General features: G+C 36.5%; 1 protein-coding gene across 2 annotated transcripts; it reads right to left on the bottom strand.

The window, feature by feature from the left end:
- Window positions 1-17,344: 17,344 nt before the first annotated feature.
- Window positions 17,345-18,893, bottom strand: LOC140864043 (galactinol synthase 2-like). 2 transcript variants are annotated; one of them, XM_073267938.1, is made up of 3 exons: window positions 18,390-18,893; window positions 17,964-18,239; window positions 17,345-17,867 (listed from the first exon to the last, which is right to left on the bottom strand). In XM_073267938.1, exons 1-3 carry the CDS (start codon window positions 18,723-18,725, stop codon window positions 17,526-17,528), a joined length of 954 nt encoding a protein of 317 aa, XP_073124039.1. In that variant the 5' UTR covers window positions 18,726-18,893; the 3' UTR covers window positions 17,345-17,525. The 2 variants fall into 2 exon arrangements, with proteins under 2 accessions (XP_073124039.1, XP_073124038.1); XM_073267937.1 differs by having other exon boundaries at window positions 17,964-18,284; window positions 18,390-18,888.
- Between the last annotated feature and the right edge of the window lie 5,473 nt (window positions 18,894-24,366).

Genomic DNA, 24,366 nt, shown 5'->3' with positions numbered 1-24,366 from the left:
AGAACTTGGAACGGTCCATCTCCTTTAGGTAATATCTTCGACCGTCCCTTTTCAGGAATTCCTTCCTCAAGTGCAACCAAACCCAATCACCAGGTTCAAATAAATCTTTTTCTTTTTCTTATTTGCTTGCTCAGTATATTGCAAATTCTTCTTCTCAATGTTCGCTCGCATCTTTTCATGAAAACTTCTAACAAACTCCGTCTTTTTTCTTACCATCATTATTTATCCTTTCACTCATAGGCAAAGATAATAAATCCAAAATGGTTAATGGATTAAAACCATACACAATTTCAAAAACAAAAATTTATAGTAGAATGCACACTACTATTATAAGCAAATTCAATAAAAGGCAAACATTCCTCCAAATTCTTCAAATTTTTCTTAAGTATAGTACGCAACAAAGTTATAATCTGGACGGATAATTATCGCACGTGATACTGGGGGAGAACCAAGAGGTTTGACCAGTATTATCTGATTCTATCAGAGATACAGTTAGTAATCAGGATCTTGATTACTTGAGGAATGAAAATTATAAGAAATGGATTTACTCAGGACACCGAGATGACTTATACTGAGAGACGTGAACTGTGATCAGGACTAGACATGTAGAGTATATTAACAATGTTACTCTGGAAGTCTTTTGTACTTCAGAGGGTTATGAAAAATTTACTCAATCTAAAGACCATTTCTACAGTTACGTTAAAGTATCATCTAATGTCAGAATGATTAAACTTATTATTGGGATAAGTGATTCCTGACTAGGAATATTTTTTTTCCTCAGAAGAATTTGGGATCTATCAGATGATTGATCTAGTTAGTGTTTGACGGATGTCATGAACCTGCTATGTTACAACATGGATCCGGCAGTATGAGAATTCACTTGGATAGTGAAAGTTGAGCACTTTGCTTTGAAATAGTTAGTTAGACTGGTACAAGATTAGTGCCCAGTGACAATTTCTGACTATCATCTAAGGCAGTCAGAGATGACATAGATATTTTCAAGAAGAGAACCTGAAGGGTTCAGAAAATCAGAAATTATGGACAATGAGATTGTCGCATGTATTATGACAAGTGTTAGTCATTAGTATGAGAATCTTTTTGATGTACAAGGACTTGTGTGCTCAGTTCTGATGAAAAGATATGAAGAGCTTTGTGTAATCAAGACTTCACTTTTGACAATAATAATAGATTATACATTCAGAAAATTGCGAGTTTCCATGACATACCAGTAGGCATTGTCAGAGAATGGGACTCCAGATGTATTTTCAGATTCTGGGGGAGTTTGTAACGTGATGAGTGTACTATTTATGGCTCGAGTGCTGCTTATCATCCGAAGACTGATGATTAGTCGGAATGCACGATTCATACTCTTGGAAAATATGTTACGAATATGAACTTTGGTCTAGCTTGACAAGATCAGTTGTCACTGATTGATTTTGCGTAAAACAATAGTTATAATAACAATAATGGTGTGACACAATTTGAAGCATTGTACGAACGATAATGTCATACTCCACTGTTCTGGGAATAAGTGGGTGAAACGACAGATTGAAGAACCAGAATTAATTCAACCGAGAGTTGATATAGTTTAATTACCAGAAAGAGATCTCTAGAGTTTATTAGTCCAATTGGAATGTTGAAAAATAAATGGGATATAGTGCAGATTAACATTGCCGCTATATAGGTCTAGTATCCACAATGTGTTCCATGTGTCACTGTGATGATGATTTTTGGTAGATGAGTCTTACATCTTGCAATCATCTAAGGTACATTGGATACAGATTTTATTACTGGCAATTATTTGGAATAAGATGTTCCTTTTGTGGTCCAGTTTTAGTATTGAGGCTCTACTGATGAATCTTTTGATTTTAGTAGAATCTTGTAAAATGATATGAGAGAATAAAGAACTTGTTGTTCTTATTCAAATCCATATCGGTACTTACGATTTATTTCGAGGACGAAATTATCTTAAGTGGGGGATAATATAGTAGTCTGGTCCCATTTTACAAGATTAAGTTGATAATATTGTTTAGAATCAATAAAACATGATTAAAGGATATTATTATGATCTAACGGACCAAGGATTTGGGTCCAGAATGCCCGAAAAATGGTTAATGGGCTTATAGGGCTCGGGCAGTTCGGAGGCACGATTGGAGTTCGGAAGAAGGTGAAATCGGACGATCCGATCATGGGATTGGACGGTCCGAACTCTCCCAGGACAGATGTAAAAAATAATTCTATAGGTGTACCGGACGTAAGAGATCGGACGATCCGAATAGGGATCAGACCGTCCGAACCCGCATGCATGCGACGTGGAAACCATGCAAAGATCGGACCGTCCAAACTTGGGATCGGACTATCCGATCGAGGTCTATAAATAGGGGTTCGAGGCCTCATTTTCAATTGCTAATTCCTCACCTCTCCTTGGCCCATGTATCTCAATTCTAAGAGCTTTTGGGTACTCTTTCTTTAAGATTTGGAGTAGGTAGTAGTTTTTAAATTACGGACAGTGTCCGTAGTAGCGGCCAAGCGGTGGAGCTCTAATAGAAGAGGTGTCCAGGGGTCGTAGCAAGGCTGTGTTCAGGCTCTGGGGCATGCGACATCAGTGGACTGACGACGGACGAAGGTATGGCTTTGGTTCCCTATAGTAAGTAGGGATTAGACTATAGTTTAATTAAGGCTTTTAGACCATGATAAGTGATGTTTGGCATGTTAGATAATACATGGTATTTATGTATTGTAGTGCTGCATGGTAGGCCTGAACCTAGAGGGAGCTTCTAGGATCTGTCTTAGTAAGGTACGCAAGTATTATTCGAGATATCCAGATTGAGTATGCATGTATTATGTATTTGCATGTATTATGTGATTGCATGATTTATATGATACAACATGTTATGACTGTATTTTGCATACATTAGCATATTAATCCATTATCCTTGAGATATTGTAGTAGAGCGCTCACCCTACGAGTTTGTGGATGGTTGGATACGTAAGTCTTGTGTCAAGTCACCTATATGGTTGGACGCTTGTACTAGTATCAAGTCACCATTATCCACTGGGTATAAGCGTCACCTCCTGAGGCGACGACGCGGAGTGTTATATACCCTGGGTCCGCTCTATGAGCTAGTTTTCTTGACCTGGGTATCTTGGTACCCAGTTCATTTGCATACATGCATGTATAACACCGTATAATTATAATCTCGTACTGAGCATGTTAGGCTCACTTTCGGTTATTTTTCTGTTTTTTGGATACCCCATTCAATGCGGCAGATGCAGGTTGTTCTTCAGAGGTCTGGGAAGTTAGGTGGTGATCAAGGCTGGATGACAGGATTGACCACTAGGCTTTACTTTTCGGTATTTTAGTTTATTTGATTTTTGCATTTACTCTAATTAAGATTATTGATTAATTTCATGCTTAATCTTCTGATTAGTAGGTGATCATGGTGCGAGTCACTACAGAAACAACCAATCTTTTGTTTCCGTAGAATTTAATACAAGTAGTTATCAACGTGAATAGAGAAAGTTTCACAATCAAGCCTAATTCCCTCGATCTATTCTTTCTCTATTTCCCCTTGTATCTTCTAAGCCTTTTTCTGGTTTTTTTGTCATGAGGTCTCTGCTTTTCTGAAATCCTCCACCTATTTATATTTATCACAGGTGCTTCTTGTTAAGACTTCTATCCCTTCTAGACATCATCGAGTATCAACATTGACTTTGTATTCCACAAGTATACTGACTCGTGTTTGCCAATTCCTTGGAGAAGAGAACTGTGGGGACCTCGGGTGCTAATCTAATCTTACAGGACAATTAATAACTCAAAATATTCAATCTGAATATTAGTCTGCTTAATAATCAAATAAATAATACAGGACATTTGGCGACGCAAAAATACGTCGCGAAAAGAATAATTTTTTTTTTCCAGGCAGACCACACACGAACCTTGGTCCGGACCCTGCACGGACTAAGGCACGGGGTCCGTGCCTCTTCTGGGCCTGGGTCCGTGCCCAAGTCTGAATTCGACAACAAAGGGATTTCAAGACAGAGTACACCCGGACCCATGCACGGACCTTGGCACGGGGTCCGTGCCCTTTACTGAAAATTCAGAATTAAACATTGCAAAGCTGTAAACATGAAATATACAATTCTTAATCAATCTCAAACCTCATTTACATGCATTCTTATGCAAATACACAATCATAAACATGTAAACTACATTAATTCATTAATCTAGGATACACAACATCAAATATAAACGAGTACTCGCAAACATATATACAAAGGTTCTTGTTTGTGTTCTAACATGTTAACAACTCAGAATACATGTTCTTTTGCATAAAACCCGAGTCCTCACATGCTAAAACTCTATCTCGAGCTATCCACGTCGAGTCTGACCAGCTCCTGCCCCACCTATTGCCATGCACACATACAAAACACAGCAATAGCCAGATAACTCTGGTGAGAATAAAATCCCAGTATAAACAACAAAACATGCAATATAATAAACATGAATGCAATGCATGTTTCAAATGAAGGCTATCAAGTCTGATATCAATCGAATATTGGTTCTTGGGATCCCGGAGAATAAAATTCTCAAACGAATCACCAACTTACCCAATCGAGGTGACGTTAAGTATTTTATATCCCCTGACTTTGGTGCAACTATAGTGATTCATCTAGCTCTGGAAGTAAATCTACATTCCGTGCCACTCAACTACAGTCCTCCAAATGTCATCTGCACTCTAGGCCTTTCAGTCCTCTGTGCTTTTCAGGCTAGAGTTCAAGATGAATGCTACATAATCTGTATGCATAAAAGACTATAAAACATCTTGAACATCTATGCAAATAAGCAAGCCAAGCAAGAAAATCATCTAATCACATAAGGCACATAATCAAACAAGTATGTGATTAACAAGGGAATACTCGAAAATCATAACTATTTCGAGTATTCTATCTCATCTGGATTAGCTGTCATTTATACCTTTCAATGTCGACTCTGAAAGTACTTCAAATCTAAAAATACAATCAACAACAACATATATAAAAATCTGCTCAGCTTCTCAACTCAATCTCAATTGCAAATGCTAGCAAACCTTGCTTCAATTCTTCTCGGTTCGAATCGACGATCTCGAGTTCGGAAAACTTCAATATCAATCTGAAATGAAGTGTTTGGGACTCAGCACATCAACTTCTAAATCAATACACTATCTCAATCAACAAGTGTAAATAGGTACAAATTCTGAAACCAGCGGCGTAACGGCTAAAAACCGGCGATCCAAACAATATCCAAATCAATCAAACAATCAATTCCCAACATAATCTCTAACATATCAGCTCAATAACATAAAAATCAGTAGCATTCAGACATGGTAGTGTTCGAATTTTGCTTTCCAAATTCATATAAAATCCGAACGACAGTTTTTTTCCGAACCGTCTGCGAATACGTAATCAGTACAGCTCATATATGCATATATCTTAAAATCATAAAATTTCATCTTTAATATAAAAATAAAATCTGAGAAAAGTGAATGAAAATTGTACCAAAACATAGCTCTCGGAGCGGTGATCGCAGATATATATTTATCTCGAATTTTTGATGGCCGGATCACAAGATATCGAAGCTTTTACGGAGCAAAAATGGCGTGGGGTTTGTTCAGCCGTTCTTCTCCTTTCCTACTGCCTATTCACGTTGGAATCAGATATATTAAAGGTAAGTTTAGATATATATTAGCCAAATTGCAGTTTAGTCCCTGAACTTTTGGCTATTTGTAATTCAATCCCCGGAAAAGCGATTTAATTCAATTTCAACCCTTATTCATTTAAGAATATTAGAATTTAATTCTAAACTCTAAATATTTCCAAATTAAATATTTTTGGATTAAAATTAAATAATCTTGGGCCTTACATTTCTCCCCCTCTAAGGAATGAGTTCGTCCTCGAAATCATAAGCAAGTTATATATGCAATCTATATACACATAAGATAATAAAATAACAGAAAACAGAATAAGAACTCACATCAATGAAACAACTCTGGAAATCTTTGTCTCATAAATGACTCAGTCTCCCAAGTCGCTTCTTCTGTGCCATGTCGACTCCACTGAACTTTGACTAGCTGAATCGTCTTGTTTCTGAGCTGTTTATCTTTGCGATCAAGAATCGGAATAGGATGCTCAAAATAACTGAGAGTCTCGTCAAGTTCAGCTTAATCAGGCTGAAGAATATGTGAAGGATCAGGCTGATACTTTCGTAGCATTGAGACGTGAAATACATCATGAATACCAGACAAAGATGAAGGTAGAGCTAGTCGATAAGCAAGATCGCCTATCTTCTCGATAATCTCATATGGACCGATAAAACGCGGAGATAACTTTCCTCTCTTGTCAAATCTGACTGTACCTCTAAATGGAGAAATCTTCAAGAAAACTCTGTCTCCCTGATCAAAATATAGTGGTCGTCATCTGATATTCGCATACTTTGCTTGTCTGTCATGAGATGTTTTCATTCTTTTCTGTATAAGCTTCACTTTTTCAGTCATTTCTCGGATCATATCCGGCCCAACATCTGGTACGTCTGAGATATCATCCCAATATAATGGTGATCTACATTTTTTTTCCGTACAGTGATTCGAATGGAGTCATCTCAATGCCAGTCTGATAGCTGTTATTATAAGAAAATTCTGCAAGTGGTAATGAATCTTGCCAACTAGTACCAAAGTCTAGTATTACAACTCTCAACATATCCTCAAGTGTCTGTATAGTCCGCTCTGACTGTCCGTCTGTTTGAGGATGATAAGGTGTACTCAGATGCAATTGAGTACCAAGAGCTTGTTGCAAGCTATGCCAAAAGTGTGATGTAAATCTAGGGTCTCGATCTGAAATGATAGATTTAGTCACACCATGTAATCTTACCACTTCTCTGACGTAGATCTCTGTCATCTGATCATGTCTGTACGTCATCTTGTATGGAATGAAACATGCTGATTTTGTCAAACGATCAATAATCACCCAAATGGCATCACACCCTCTGGATGAACGTGGTAGCTGTGTGAAAAAATCCATGGAGATGTTATCTCATTTCCATTCTGGAACTGATAAACTCTGTAAGAAACCACCTGGCTTCTTTCATTCAGCTTTCACCTATTGGCAATTTAAACATCTGGATACAAATTCAGTCACATCTGACTTCATCTGTTTCCACCAATACTGCATCTTCAGATCATTATACATTTTTCTGCCACCAGGATGAATACTGAATCGACTGCTGTGAGCTTCTTTCAATATCTGCTGTTTCAAGTCTGAATAATCTGGAACAACCAATCTGTTATTCACATATAACACATCATCAGCACTGACCTGATATTCGGATTGATGTCCAGATCTGACCATAGCAATCGATTTCTGAATATTCGGATTTACTTTCTGTGCTTCTTTGATCCTCATCAAAAGTTTTGGCTCAGCTTTAATAGCACAAACTCTGATAGGCTGCATATCTGTTTCAAATACTAATCCAGAAATACAACAATCTTCTACCATTTGAGATACATCTATCGTAGATAAGGATAATGAACATACCTTTTTACTTAAGGCATCTGCAGCTGCATTAGATTTCTTTGGATAGTATTTAATCTCACAATCAAAATCTTTCAATAAATCTAGCCATCGACACTGTCTCATATTCAATTCTGACTGCGAAAACAGATATTTTAAGCTTTTATGATCAGAAAAGATTTTAAACTTCTCACCATAAAGATAATTTTGCCATATCTTCAATGCAAAGATGATAGCGGCAAGCTCCAAATCATGGATAGGATATCGAGTCTCGTGTGGCTTTAACTATCTCGAAACATAAGCGATAACATGACCTCGTTGCATAAGCACACAACCCAAACCCTTGTGAGAAGCATCACAATATACAACAAAATCACCCGTACCTGATGGAATCGTCAAGACAGGTGCACTTGTAAGCCTCTTCTTCAACTCCAAGAAACTAGTTTCACAAGCTTCAGTCCAGACATACGGCTTATTTTTCTAAGTCAATTGCGTAATAGGCTTGGAAATGCTAGATGATAAGTTCAATTTATGCACTTAATTTATATATGATTTGGCTTGACTTTTGTGATGTATCGAGTGGATATTATGTGTATTAGTTGTTGTTTTTGTGAGTTGCAAGGATTGACGCAAAAGTAGCAAGAAGAAGCGGAAGGATGCATTATAGAGTATCAACTTCAGAAAATTACTGGACATTATTGAGGCATCAAAATCCAATATCCAGCATCCAGAATAAATTTTAGGATGTTTTGAAGCTACTGTCAAAATTTCAGCTCAATCCGACGGTTAGATTGTGAGATATGATTTTTTGAAAATTGTCGCGCGATGCAAATTTTCTAACCCGAGAGGCATGCGCGGGCGTGCCTCATTCACGCGCGGGCGCGCGTCAGGGCAAATTTGAGCATCCGGGAGACAGAGAGGCATGCGTGGGCGCCCATCTCTTCAGGCGCGGGTGCGCCATCGCAAAAGTCAGTTTTTTGGGTTTTTCGGGAAGGAAACCTTTGGACTTTCTTGGGCTTTTATTTATTGGATTTGAAACACATATAAAAGGGATTCTTTTGCACACAATTGAAGGAGAAGCCGCCGCATAGAGAGAAACACATCAAGGATCGATCGAGAGAAGATTTTGGAGACTTTGGAAGAGAAAATTCTGCACAATTTGGAAGAACATCAAACAACAAAGACGAAGATAGATCATCCGGACACGGAAGATCGAATATTTGGATTTGTTTTCTTTCTCTTGAATTTATATTATTGATTTGATGTCTAGTTTCATGAATATGAATTGGTTTCAACTATTTTTTTTATGAACTAAACTTTTTAAGTCTAGAGGTTGACGTAGCTTGGTCAAGACATGTTTATGAATTATTGATTTTAATAAATTGAGTTCTTCTAAACTAATTGTGATTCTAGTTTTGATAGTCTTTTCAATTTACTGGCCATAAATTGATTTGTCATATTTATTTAGAATCCGGCACTCGGGAGAGGGGATTTCGAATAGGATCAATAGAATTCACACTATTAATTGTTTACATGACTCGGGAGAGCTTATAACTTTAATAGAGCCTAGAAAGAACATTGTTTTACACATATCATTACAAGTAGATTTTTAATAGGGATATTGGAATCGATATGTGATTGATACATTCTATTTGATACTCGGGAGAGGAAAATAGTATAATTTATGTGTTCTTGGTTATTAATTGAAATGAACTCATGAAAATAGATTAATTAGGAATGAATGTTGTCGAGACCAGGTGAAATCAAAACCTCTAGACTATTTCTCTCTGATTGATAATCTCTTAAGGATTGTGTGTGTGCGCGTTTTACAAACTTTACTATTTATTTAATTGTTCAGCAAATATCCAAAGATTGATTTTCTAGATAAAATTAAGACTATTTTAATTACAAGTATTGAATATTTTCAAATTACTCCTTGTGGGATCGACACTCACTCTTTCACTATATTAAAACTTGACACTCGTACGCTTGCGAGTAATTTTCACAACACTAGAAAAATATCTGATAAATCTGCAATAATATCCTGCTAAGCCCATAAAACTCCGTATTTCTGGCACTGATGTTGGTCTAGGCCAATTCAGTACAGCCTCTACCTTGCTTGGATCCACTGAAATGCCATCACCTGAAATGATATGCCCAAGAAACACAACTTTCTGCAACCAAAATTCACATTTCGATAACTTGGCATATAGTTTCTCAGTTCTCAAAGTCTGTAATACGATTCTGAGATGTTCAGCATGATCATGCACATTCTTGGAATATATCAAGATATCATCAATAAAAATAATGACAAAGTCATCCAAGTATTTCTGAAATACTCTATTCATCAATCTCATAAAGACTGCAGAAGCGTTGGTTAAACCAAAAGGCATGACAATAAATTCATAATATTCATACCTTGTTCTGAAAGCAGTTTTAGGGATATCTTCATCTCGTACTCTCAGCTGATGATATTCGGATCGCAAATCGATCTTAGAATAGATAGTTGAACCCTGTAGCTGATCAAACAAATCATCTATTCTAGGCAGTGGATATTTATTCTTTATTGTTACCTTGTTCAGTTGACGATAATCTATACATAATCGTATAGACCCATCTTTCTTTCGTACAAAAAGTACCGGAGCGCCCCAAGGTGAAACGCTCGGCCTAATGTACCCTTTGGCCAGCAAATCTTCTAACTGATCCTTCAACTCCTTCAATTCAATAGGTGTCATTCTGTAAGGAGCTTTGGATATTGGTTGCATGCCTGACATTAACTCAATGCTGAAATCTATTTTCCGAACTAGAGGTAAACCAGGAATTTCATCAGGAAATACATCAGCAAATTCATGCACCACTGGAATATCGTCACTGTTGGACTGGATTTCAATACATCGACTGCATAAATAAAAAATCCTTCTGCACCTCTCTGCAGTAAACGGGTCATAGATAACACAGATATCAAAGGGATCTTGGCTCGAGAACCCTTACCATAGAATTTCCATTCAGCTACCATGTCTGGTCTAAATCTGACCATTTTCTGAAAACAATCTACAGTTGCCCTGTACTTGATTAACATGTCTATACCAACAATACAATCGAAATCTGATAATCCAAGTACTATACAATCCAAATCAATCACATTCTCGTCATATTGTAAAGTACAATTTCGAATTATTCTAACAGATACAATACATTCACCCAAAGGTGAAGAAATAGAAACAACAGTAGGCAATGACTCAGACGATAAAGAATGCATCATAACAAATTTTTCAGATATGAATGTATGTGATGCACCTGTATCTATCAAAACGTAAGCAGGATAACCAAAGATAAAGCAGTTACCTGCTATAACATCGTCAGGTGCTGCCTGAGCCTGCTCCTCAGTCAATGCAAATACCTGTGCCTGTTGCCTAGGAGGTTGAGTCACAGTCTGGCTTCCTCCTGATCGGGTTTGTTGTTGAGGCTGAAATGAGTGCACTGATTGTCTTTCGGTCTGAGGTATTGGTCGAGAAGAACTTGCACCAGATGTACGTTCTGTTGTTCTTTGAGGATTCACCTTGGCATAATGACCTGGTTGGCGACAGATATTACAATTCCATGACACACCTCTGCACTGATCAGTATCATGTTGTCCGTCACACTTGCCACAATAAACCCCTGAATCACTAGATCTTTGCCCTATACCAAACGACCTCTGTCCACTCGAACTGGAGGAACTACTGCTAGCCTTTTTAAATTGCTTCCCTTTAGGCCTAAATCTAGAATCCTTTTTGCCACTACTTCCTCCCTCAAATCTAGGAGATGGTTGCTGAAACTGTGGTGAATTCTGGGGTAACACTGATGCTGATACAGGTTGTGGATATGGCTGTGGAATGAATGGTGTTCCTCTTTGTCGCAATAAACTTGCTTCTGATCCTTTAGCTTTATTCAGTGCTTCAGCAAAATTATTGGGTCGTCCACTATTCACAAGGGTAAACACATCTGGATTGAGACCATTAATAAACTGGTCTACCATAGCTTCATCAGTCACTGCTATATGTGGGGCAAACTTCAAAAGACTTGAAATTTTGGCCACATTTTCTTCAATATTCAAGTTGCCTTGCCTCAGATTGGCAAATTCAGCACCCTTATCTTTTTTGTAAGAGACTGGAAAGAAACGTTGATAGAACTCAGTTTTAAAGACAGTCCAGGTGATAGTCGTACCTCGATGTTCCAAATCTCTTTTTGTAGTAATCCACCAACTCTTGGCAACTTCATGAAGTTGATGTATTACAAGTCTGATACGACAATCATCGGAATAATCAAGCGACTCAAACAACTGTTCAATATCTTCTAACCAATTCTCACAGTCAAATGAATTTTCTGTTCCTTTCAATTTTGGCAGTTTGAACGACTGAAATCGTTTCAGTAGTGTTTCCATTGGCGTAGCAGTAGCATCTATAGAATCAGCAGATGTACTACCCTGTGCATTTTGAGGCTCAGCAACTGGCGGTGGTACTGGTGCTGGTTCGGCCTGAGGAACAGCCAATGTCTGTCTAGTGACCGATGCTTTACGGGGAGGCATATCTGAATGTCAAACAGATTAGTGCATAAACAATATCATATTCAGCAATTTATTCCATCCTTCTCTGATAAGCATTCTCATGAGTTCTCATGAGAATTCAGATTCTGACTGAGGAAAATCTGGAATACAATTGCATATATCTAGCATGCAGTAGCAATGAAAGCACATAATCATGCAATCACATAAGTCTTGCAATATAAAGCATGCTCGCATATACTGCACATAATCAGATACCACATGTAATCTCATGCAATATAAAGCAATCATGTAGACTCAATCTACCTCGCTCATTAACTTCTATCCTACACCAGAAACTTATGCTCTGATACCACCTGTTGTGGGGACCTCAAGTGCTTATCTAATCTTACAGGGCAATTAATAACTCGAAATATTCAATCTGAATATTAGTCTGCCTAATAATCAAATAAATAATACAGGACATTTGGCGACGCGAAAACACGTCGCGAAAAGAATAAATTTTTTTTTCCGGGCAGACCACACACGGACCTTGGTCGGGACCCTGCACGGACCAAGGCACGGGGTCCGTGCCTCTTATGGACCTGGGTCCGTGCCCAAGTCTAAATTCGACAACAAAGGGATTTCAAGGCAGAGTACACCCGGACCCCTGCACGGACCTTGGCACGGGGTCCGTGCCCTGTACTAAAAATTCAGAATTAAACATTGCAAAGCTGTAAACATGAAATATACAACTCTTAATCAATCTCAAACCTCATTTACATGCATTCTTATGAAACTACACAATCATAAACATGTAAACTACATTAATCCCTTCATCTAGGATACACAACATCAAATATAAACGAGTACTCGCAAACATATATACAAAAGTTCTTGTTTGTGTTTTAACATGTTTAACAACTCAAAAGACATGTTCTTTTGCTTAAAATCCGAGTCCTCACATGCTAAAACTCTATCTCGATATATCCACGTCGAGTCTGACCAGCTCCTGCCCCACCTATTGTCATGCACACATACAAAATACAGCAATAGCTGGATAACTCTGGTGAGAATAAAATCTCAGTATAAACAACAAAACATGCAATATAATAAACATGAATGCAATGCATGTTTCAAATGAAGGCTATCAAGTTTGATATCAATCGAATATTGGTTCTTGGGATCCCGGGGAATAAAATTCTCAAACGAATCACCAACTCACCCAATCGAGGTGACGTCAAGTATTTTATATCCCTTGACTTTGGTACAATTATAGTGAGTCATCTAGCTCTGGACGTAAATCTACATTCAGTGTCACTCAACTACAGTTCTCCAAACGTCATCTGCACTCTAGGCCTTTCAGCCCTTTGTGCTTTTCAGGCTATAGTTCAAGATGAATGCAACATAATCTGTATGCATAAAAGACTGTAAAAAATCTTGAACATCTACGCAAATAAGCAAGCCAAGCAAGAAAATCATCTAATCACATAAGGCACATAATCAAACAAGTATGTGATTAACAAGGGAATACTCGAAAATCATAACTATTTCGAGTATTCTATCTCATCTGGATTAGCTGTCATTTATATCTTTCAATGTCGAGTTTGAATGTATTTCAAATCTAAAAATACAATCAACAACAACATATATATAAATCTGCTCAGCTTTTTAACTCAATCTCAATTGCAAATGCTAGCAAACCTTGCTTCAATTCTTCTCGGTTCGAATCGACGATCTCGAGTTCGGAAAACTTCAATATCAATCTGAAATGAAGTGTTTGGGACTTAGCACTAATACACTATCTCAATCAACAATTGTAAATAGGTACAAATTTTGAAACCGGCGGCGTAACGGCTAAAAACCGGTGATCCAAATAATATCCAAATCAATCCAACAATCAATTTCCAACATAATCTCTAACATAACAGCTCAATAACATAAAAATCAGTAGCATTCAGACATGGTAGTGTTCGAATTTTTCTTTCCAAATTCATATAAAATCCGAACGACAGTCTTTTTCCGAACCGTCTGCGAATACGTAATTGGTACAGCTCATATATGCATATATCTTAAAATCATAAAATTCCATCTTCAACATAAAAATAAAATCTGAGAAAAGTGAATGAAACTTGTACCAAAATGTAGCTCTCGGAGCGGTAATCGGAGATATATATTTATCTCGAATTTCTGACGGCTGGATAACAAGATATCGAAGCTTTTACGGAGCAAAAATGGCGTAGGGTTTGTTCAGCCGTTCTTCTCCTTTCCTACTGCCTATTCACGTTGAAATCAGATATATTAAAGGTAATTTTAGATATATATTAGCCAAATTGCAGTTTAGTCCCTGAATTTTTGGCTATTTGCAATTCAGTTCCCGGAAAAGCGATTTAATTCAATTTCAATCCTTATTCATTTAAGAATATTAGAATTTAATTATAAACTCTAAATATTTTCAAATTAAATATTTTCGAATTAAAATTAAATAATCTCGGGTCTTACAAGAACTCTTCCATTTTCTTATCCTATAGAAGTCCCAAGCTTTCGAGACACTTTCTTCAACACAAGTGCTGGTGGATCGAGAGGTCAGGTCGCAACGAGAACATCGCATTCTGAAGGAGGGGTGATTGCGATACTCCAATCCCACATATGAAAAATGAAAGATTTCAAATGAGTTTATAATAGGCTACAATGGACATCTATAGCAACTTGGGTTAATCATTTTCTTAACGCGAGGACGAATACGAAGTATTTATTATACGGGTCTATTGTGCAGTCGCGCAGACACAGACCTAGGTTCTAGGCGTGATAATGAGTAATCCAACTCATCATGAAGTCAGGGGCGGCCCTAAGATAGGGCAGCCGGGGCGACCGCCCAGGGCCCAACTAAGATGGGCCCCCGATTATTTTTAAAAATTAATTAGTATTTAAATTAATATCCAAATAAATTTATTTAATAAATAGTGTTATAACAAAATATAGAAATCGTGAATATGTTTTTATGACAAAAATATTGCTCCAAATGAGTTAAATGGTTCACTAACTCTGTTCAACTTCTATCTCCTTTCCTCGTGCGGCCTTCCAACCAATTTAATACATGCATGGAAATTTTTCGCAGACCTCCGTTGCATCATAGGTAGACATACCGTCAAGTTTTTCTTACTTATTATTCAATCAATTAAACTTTGTTGATTACTCAGATTGTAGGTTATGAAAATTGAGTAATTTTAAAAAGGTAGAATTTTTTTCATTTTTTTTCATTTACTAATGGATTGTTGCATCATTATTTTATTAATTTATATTACATTAATTTATTATCTCTCTTCTATATATATGTGTATTTTTTGTTCTTATTTGACTTCATTATTTAGTATTATTTTATATTTTTATGAATTTAGTTAAATAGTTCCATTCTTGCACAAATATTCATCATAAAATATCAAAAAATAACGACTTTGTTTTAAAAATGCAATAAGTGTAATTTTAAATAATATTGGTTGTTGAATATTTTATTTTGGATAACTATGGGTAAATGAATGTTATTTAATTAATATTATATGTATATATATATTATTAATAAAATGGAATCATATTTTTAACTTTGCCCGGGCCACATTTTTCTTAGGACTGCCCCTGCACGAAGTTATATCACTATTGGAACTATGAAAAACTTCTGCTTAATTTACAAATGATTCTAAAATATTTGTTGGAATGAGATGGTTGAGATTTTTTTATATCATATGATTAGTCACGAGAATTTTCTAGTGATAATTTTTAAGATATACTGATTTTTAATGTATTTTTGGGAAACTGAGACACACAAGATAAAATTTCTTTCGTTTTGTGTGTTGATGTACTGTCAAATAAATACCTCTCCGCCTCTCCGTTATGGACAACAATAATTCGTCATTAAAGAATGAAGCCCCATTTGCTGTTTGTGATAAGAAAAGATAAGGGAAGGGCATGGAGATTCTATGCTATAAAGAAATATTCCCGATATGTTTGCAAGAGATTATTAGCCGATCATTTTATTTTAAACAAAACAAAAAAAAAATAGATATTGATGGATAGTACATTTTTTTATGATTTGAAAATTCGCAATCGCTATTTTTCGGTGTGCACTGGATAAACCCCGGACAAACGCAATAGCCTGCAAAATACGTTACTCAGGTAAACCACACAAGACAAACTTTGTGTGATAGACTAATCCAAAAAAGTTGGATATTCACATCTAGTTTCAAAGACCAATTTTTTTTTGAATTTTTGAATTTTTTTAATTGTTTCAAATATTGGTAATTTATTTATTTCTAAATTCTAAATTCGGGTATTTGCACACATAGGAAAGCAATTCAAAACCGAATATTGGATAATTTTGAAACATAGCAGTTGGCTGATGCATTCTGGTTATGAAATAAAATATATACAACGTTTAGGCCATATGATTTCACAAACGGCTAGCCCAAAACGGTCATTTAAATATATAGGTCTGGTCTTGTTTTCAATTGAATAAAAGAGACTCTTGACTTTTTAATTCAGTCAAAGGGCCTCATCACATCCACCCTCCCTCTCTCTCCTCTCCAAGATTCGAACTCTGCTCTCATCTCTCCTCCTGGATTTTGACCACTAAGCCACCAATATTTTTAATAATAATACTAAACAATAAAATATATATACAATGATTTGGGGCCCGGGCCCCAACTTGGTCGACCCAAGCTTGGGTCCACCCAGGCTTGGTCGACCCAAGCGGTCGACCAAGCAAGAAGCATGGTCGACCCAACCATGCTTCTGGTTGGGTCGACCATGCTGGGTCGACCTGCTGCTGGTTGGGTCGACCCAGCATGATCGACCAGCAGCAGGCCGCCTGCTGGGTCTCAAAAAAAATAAATAAGAAAAAGGAAAAAAATAAAGAGGAAAGAAGAATGGAAAAAGCAGGAGAGAGAAAATAATATATTTTTATTCAAAGTCTATCTATTGAATTAAAAACAAAACCAGGTCCATATCCCATTTTTTCCAAAAATATTAATATCAGGACTAGTAATAATTAAATAAATTATCGTCAAACTTATATTTGTACATTTTAGAGTATAATTCAAAAGTTTTCAAGCTATTCTATAGTAACTTAACTAAACCAAACTAAAATTCTAATCATATTTTCAATAGCCCGAACTTGAAACTAGTATAAATCTCGATTTGAAGCCTCCAACGAAAACCAAGAAACTAAATAAATCATTAAATTAAAAAAAAATTGCAGTAATTGCTTAACCAAAGACAACGAGGTGTACATACAAAAAAGAAAATATGTTTAATATATATTCTTTAAACATTTTACAAAAGCCTAGACATATCATCTAATCATATCTGGACCTGTTCGTATATAAAATTACACATTTCAAAGAAAAATAAAAATTCTCGTATAACATTATAATTAGAATCATGAAGACAATTAAAGCTGAGCCGATCAAGCTGTTGGAGGGGTGGCGATGAAATGAACTCCGCCGGCCTCCGTCAGCACCGCCGCCAGTTGGGTTTCTGCCGCCGCCGCGGAGTCGAAATTGTAATCCAGTGTTTCGTCTTCGTAAACGTCTTTCCATTTCCTGACAAGCATTTTGATGTCTTCTCTCTGCATGTTATCTTCTTCGCCTGTGTACCTCCATGGCTTGGACCCCGCGGCACAGTAGTGGACCACCTTCACCTCCTCCAGATTCACGTTTTCCGGGTGGCGCCATAGCATCGCCAGCACCAAGTTGTACACGTTGGGAATGGGCCGGTAAATGTCCTTGAAGAACATGTTCAAGAAATCCTATATAACAACAAAAAAGGAGAACAGAGAACTTCACTTAGATTATAGGAATTAGAAAATGAACAGAGAAATCATATAGAAAAGATTGTTTATAACCTGTTCGGCAAATGGCGTAGGAGGTGTGATCTTGAGTACATGTAAGAGATCGTGATAAGTTGGGAGACTGGGCTGGTACACAAACATGCCGGCGTTGAAGTAGAGAGGGGGCTTGGGGCCCAACTGTTTAGGCCACGGGACATTGTCGGGACACTGCTGGCAGTAACCAATCTTGTATTGTGCGGTGTGACTCCATGTTTTCTCGCAGAAACAGTCCATTACTGCGTAAAAGTACCCATCCTCCATGTCGAACAAGTGGTCTATGTTATCAAAAACCTGGATATCACCATCCAGGTATATCATCTTGCTGTACTCCACAAACTGTAATAATTTTTTAAAAATCTCTGTTTATATATTCCATGAGAAAATTGAGATCCAATTGTAAAGAACGTACACAAATGGGTTTTCGATTTATATTTTATATACCTCCCAAATCCGGAGCTTGGAGTAGTTGATCACGTAATAAGCCATAGCGAACTGGGTCTGGTTCTGCGGCGGGTAAACGGGTTCGATCTCCCTGACTATGCACCCTTGCTCCACCAGAATACGGCGGTGCTCGGCCGGGACATCAGGCAGAACCGCCACCACGAGAGGGTAAGCAGAACCCACCTTCCTCAACCCCTTGGCAAGCCCGACGACACCTTTCACATAGTCACCGTCGCCAGCCAAGAATGTGACGTAAGCCCGGCTCATCATGCTGCCGGCTTTCGACAGGCCGGAGGAGGCCTGTCTCACGGCGGCGTTAGCAATCTCCGGAGCCATAATGATCGAATTCCGGTAAATGTTTCTTGGAATTACAAGATCGAGAAGGAAAATTTAGCTGTTTAGAGCGTATCTTGCTGTGTTCTGGTTCTGGGAAGCAGGGATCGGGCCCTGTATATATAGACAAAAGAAAAGCTGGCGAGCAAAACGACGTCGTTGGAGTGATTTTGAGCCTTAGTACGACGTTGTTAAAAGTCTTGGTGCTCCTTACATGGGGAAAGGGAAATGAATGTATCTGTAAGTGAATCTGGGACATACACGTGGGCAATAAAAGATCTGAAGGTCACATGAAGGCGCGGGGAGTGTGGGGGAGATTTGGGCGGTGGAGAGATAACGATGGTATTCTTTTAATTAAATTATTATTATAATATTTAATACTAAATCAAAAATTTGAGTATACTAGAAGATGTCGCAGTTATTCAACACTTGTCAAATTTTTAGATTAATATGAATTTTAAATTACATAATTGTCTTCTTTAAGTAATTGAGTCAGTGGTCAGTTTGGTCGACACATTTAAGTTGAGCAAAAATATTTTGTATATTTTATGTGCACCAATCAAGGAAATTATATTATATGAAAATAAAAAAATTATTTTTAAGAACTAGCTATGGAGAAATTCATAATATTTTAATTTTAACTAAGAAATGCCTCGTTTCCAATTTATGTAAAGACGATGAGGCGGTTCATGAATGATGCTTCAATTGATCTCATGGTTAGTTCAGGGGGAAATTTGTGATAAATCCCCAACGACAAGAACATATACTTTGTCAGTCTTTGTTTCAAAAAATATTGGTTTTCAATCCCTGACAAAAGCTTGTTTTTTGTTTCAACTTCTTGTTTTGATCAATTTACCAAAATGTCCCTATATATTGTTTGCGAAAAAAAAGAACAGAATACTCCTGAGAAATCGTTACTTTTCATCGGTCCTTTTTCTTGATTCTCCTCTGCCGAACCTTTCTGTCTCAATCTTAAACATTTAATTCATCAACAAAAATGTCGCAGATCTGTGTTTACTCGGGCAATATTGAAGATTTGCACTGACGTGGGTTGAAGAAAATTGCCCATCTTTGTGCTCAAACTTAAATTTTCATAGATTTACAGGTTAGATTTTAGATTTGAAATCTTTTAAATTTCGAGCGAATAAATTATTGTCACATCTTGATGTATGTCTTATAAATTTAAAATGTTGAATTTATGAAATTGTTAGAGATTTTTATGCTTATAGAGGTGGTGTTGAATTTTTGTACATTGCGTTAGTTTTACATATTAGCTTCCAATATCAATTTTTATGTCTGTTGCAGGGAATTCAGTTCATTTGATGAGCATTTGTGATAGATTAGCTGATATTTCGTATTGTTCTCGATTATAATGTTTTAATTCTTAATTTGGGGGTTTGTGATTGAAATTATTAGAATTAAAATCTAGTATTCTTAATTTGTTATTTTGTACTGTTTGTGTGTAATATATTATGAAAGAATGTATTATGCTTCGATTTACTGTATTGAAGAGTATTCCCCTTTTGTAGTTTGAGAATGAAATCTGGAAGTGGTCCTTGAAATATTTCGTTTTTAGGTTGCTGTAAATTAAAGAAGCAGTTTTTTGTCATCTCAATTTTCAGTGGTTGTAGCTTGACGGATGTTTTTGCGAGTCTGAGCAAAAAATTTGCAGAAATATCTCCGGAATCCATTTCTTCAATTCGTAGCTCCATTGCATAAGATGCTTGTGTCTTTGAATGATGATGATGATGCCTTAATATGATTCATCTTCATATGTATGTAAAGCTTACGCCGATTGAATTGAGAGCAGAGAAAAGAAATGAACACTTCAACAACTTGAATGATGGGAGGTAAAATACATTTACTTATTATTAGACGTATTTTCATTCTACTATTTTGATATATTTAGTAACATGTTTAATAAAAAGAATTAAAGGTAAAATATTGTAAATTGTTTTGTATAAATTAGCAATTAGCTGTTTGAAACCAAGATTACTTTTTAAAAATTTAAAATTTGTTTTTGTGGTTATTGTTCTTTTTTATCTTATTAATTGTATATTAAACTTGTAAGGGTTGATGAGAAAGACATGCAGTCGAAGAGTGATAACGAGGTTGAACAGGTTCCTTGCTCCAATACTATAGATGCATGGATTAATTGCATTCGTGGTGTAGGAAAAACATTCAAGGGTGCTGGTGAATTTAGGAAATGTTTGAAAAACTTTTCTGTTGCTGCAAGACGTTCATTTGTGTATGTAAAAAATAACAAAGAGAAGGTTATTGTGATTTGCAGTGAAAGGAGCTGTGATAGGAGAATTTATGCTTCGAAACATAAAAGAGACAATATTTTTTCCATCAAAAAATGTAAACTGCAACATAGTTGTGGTGGGAAAAATCTACGTAGCAGAAAGCTTCCTAGAGCCGATGCCTATTGGATAGCGAATGTTGTGAAAGAAAAAATTGAGAGGAGATCCCTCTTATCGTCCGTGTACAATGCAAATAGACTTACAAAGAGATTTTGGGGTAGAGTTAGAATATAGCAAAGTGTGGAAGGGTAAGGAGTTGGCGATGCATGATACTCATGACACAGATGAAGGATTTTATGATAGATTAAGATGGTACTGTGATGCTGTTAAAAAGACTAATCCTGGTAGTGTTGTAGAGTGTGAGATTGAACTTTTGCCTAAAAAATTTAGACGGTTGTTCATTTGTTTTCATGCATGTGTCGTTGGTTTTGTTAGTGGTTGTAGGTCATTGATATTTTTGGATGGTACTCATATAAAGAATAAGTATAAAGGATGTATCTTAGTTTTTGTGTCGAAATATACGAACGATGATCCTTTCACAATTGCTTATGTCATAGTAGTTGCGGAGAATGATGCGAATTGGGATTGATTTTGTTATCATTTGAGTGGTGTGCTCTTTTACTATCAATGCATTCCATTCGACGAGTTCGCATTTTTCTCGGACAGGCATCTCAGTATCATTATGGCAGTGAATCAAGTATTTGTTGGGAGTCGCCATCCATGCTTATTGTTTGAGACATTTAGTGGATAATTTCGTGAAGCATGTAAATTCAAAATTACGTATCAATTTTACTTTAGTTTTTTCATATTATCTGATCATTTTAAGCTCAATCTAAATTGTTATTAATCTTTTTAGGTATTGAGAATTTATCTCAGACATAACAAAAAGCATTGGTCTTCGGTATTCAAGAAAGCTGCGTATGCTCAGTCTTTTCAAGAGTACGAACAACATATAAACAATATATTTGAGTCAATGCCACTTTCTAAAGGGTTTATTAAATTCTGATCCACATATTTTGGCCAATGCATTGTTTGTTGGTAATAGATGGGGTGTTATAAATAACAATATAGTTGAGTGTTGGAATAGTTGGGTTATGCTAGCTCATCATCTGCCTATTGTTGCTATGGTTGATCACATACACGTGCAGATAATGAGAATTATGCACCAATGACGTGAATCAACTTTACTCATGACCAAAGAATTAAGTCCAAGAAAAAAAATTTTTGTTGCAAGTGTATATATCGAATCTCGAACATTAAGAGTTCAGCATTCATGTGATTGGAACTTTGAGGTTGTTGATGGTAAAAAGTCATTGGCCGTAGATTTAGTGGATATGACCTGTTCATGTAGAGTTTAGCAGAGCAATAAGCTTCCGTGCAAGCACAAAGGACATATTAATTTTATCCAAACCTTTGACATCAGTGAGTCATGTGTTGCTGAATCCGATATAATCCAAGCTCTTTCTGTGCGTAGTCAGCCCGGTCGACGAAGGACGAAGATAATACCATCGCAAGTTAATACACGTGTCTAAACATGTGGTTGTAGTCATGCAAGATGACACAACAGACGCAGTTGCAAGGAACCTATAGAGTAGCTGTAATTATTTTCAAAAATGGTGTTTCAATTATTTGTTATTAGCAAAACTTTTTAACAAAACTTATTCAGAAATTAATATTAATTGTTCTACAAATATGCAAGAGAAAGAGATTACTGGTAGGGGGTTCGTGCATTAAATTTCCCTAGAAAAGGCATACAGGTTCGAGTGATAGCATTGCTGGATTGCGCTTGGTTTGAGGCTTCTGTGGAACCATCTGCTGTGACATTTTAACTTGAGTTGTGGTCATAGTGTAGTCAAGTGTATTGTGTTGTCTTAGGTTCTTCTGAAACCAACTATTTTTGTGGTAAACAATCATGCTACATATTGGACAAATATGTAATGTTTGAATTTGAGAAATGATCTTTGCAATTAATGTTTCAGTGAAAGTTGTCATCCCAGTTAACTAATCAAATAAGTCGTTGCTTTAAATTTTCAAATGGCAGGGGCTAACTGATATATATTTTGTACAACTTGTATTTAATATGGAATAAAGCTGTATAAATTTGGAACTTATTGTATGATTATTACAATAAACAGAGCTACAAGTAATATTATCACAAGAACAAAACATGTGCAACCAAAACAACAACATATTTCTATTATATGGTCGGGCATTGGTGCACTAGTAAACTGGTTGTGTAGCGCATCAGAGGACGAATGCTCATTACGCTTGTAATTCAACTGTTCCGTTAAATCATGGATGGAGGAGGATGCAGATTGTTGAGGCATTGAGTACACACAGCTCTCTTTACCTTGCTTACTTGTGTTTGGTTTCAACTTCGAAGATTTCTGAAGAGATTCATCATGATAATCATCGTACCAGAAAAATCGATTTTGATGTTGCAGTTCACAAGGACAGATGTAATACAACTCTCCTGGGCTGGTCGAACATGGTCCGACTATTCGTAATATCATTTCTCCGAAATCACATAGACATTGTGGTGCAATCTTCATTTCCATTGTGCTCGATCTTGAAAACTAAAATTTTATTTTCAAAGGCAAAATCCTAACCAAACTGGAACCAAGAAGCGAATGGATGAGATGAAGTTTACCGACAGAGCTTAATAATGAGGGGTAGGTGGTAGTCAAAGTCTTTGATTGGTCAATGTCTACTAAGAGAGAGTGATCATCATGACTCACAATGTTTGTCCTACAATCGAAACAAATTGTTCTTGATTGAATAAAATTTATCACATCTCTGCGTACTAGTTGTGCTCAATCTTGCAGTCACATGTTTTGAAATATTAGTAGAATTAGAGTAAATGATAGTCCTCAAATTATTGTAGTAGATGAGAAAAATCATATAAACAACTTACGAGTTTGAAATTTGGAAAATATACCCCTATTTTATATATTGGGTGACAATGGACACAAATAGTGCTCTCATTGGGTCATGATCAATGTCTTCTTCCTACACCTTAGACAAAATGGGGCACAAGACATTACAAGACAAACATTTGGGTGATGGTTCTACCAATATCTAGGGATTGAAAACTCCTCTCCAATTGTGTCATGTAGCATATTATAGAATCTTGGTGCATGTTAACAAGGACATGCCTTCTTGTGTCGCAAATCAAAAATATTATTCTGCATAATGCTGAGATTGTTCCTAATACATGATATTTTGATCCAAAGCCACTTCCACTAAAAAAGTATGATCCTCATTGCCCACAATGTTTGTCCTACAATCGTAACAATTTGTTCTCTATTGAATAAAATTTATATCATCCCTGCGTACTAGTT

The sequence above is a fragment of the Henckelia pumila genome, chromosome 4 (genome assembly GCF_033568475.1).
Source record: "Henckelia pumila isolate YLH828 chromosome 4, ASM3356847v2, whole genome shotgun sequence".
In the NCBI taxonomy this organism is placed as follows: domain Eukaryota; kingdom Viridiplantae; phylum Streptophyta; class Magnoliopsida; order Lamiales; family Gesneriaceae; genus Henckelia; species Henckelia pumila.
This window is presented reverse-complemented; position numbering and strand designations above follow the sequence as displayed.

Coding starts and splice junctions, on each gene's coding strand:
- LOC140864043 (XM_073267937.1), bottom strand. CDS start 18,725: ATGGCTCCGGAGATTGCTAACGCCGCCGTGAGACAGGCCTCCTCCGGC. Junction 18,285..18,389: donor CCAAGCTCCGGATTTGGGAG/GTATATAAAATA, acceptor AAATTATTACAG/TTTGTGGAGTACAGCAAGAT. Junction 17,868..17,963: donor CTACGCCATTTGCCGAACAG/GTTATAAACAAT, acceptor GTTGTTATATAG/GATTTCTTGAACATGTTCTT.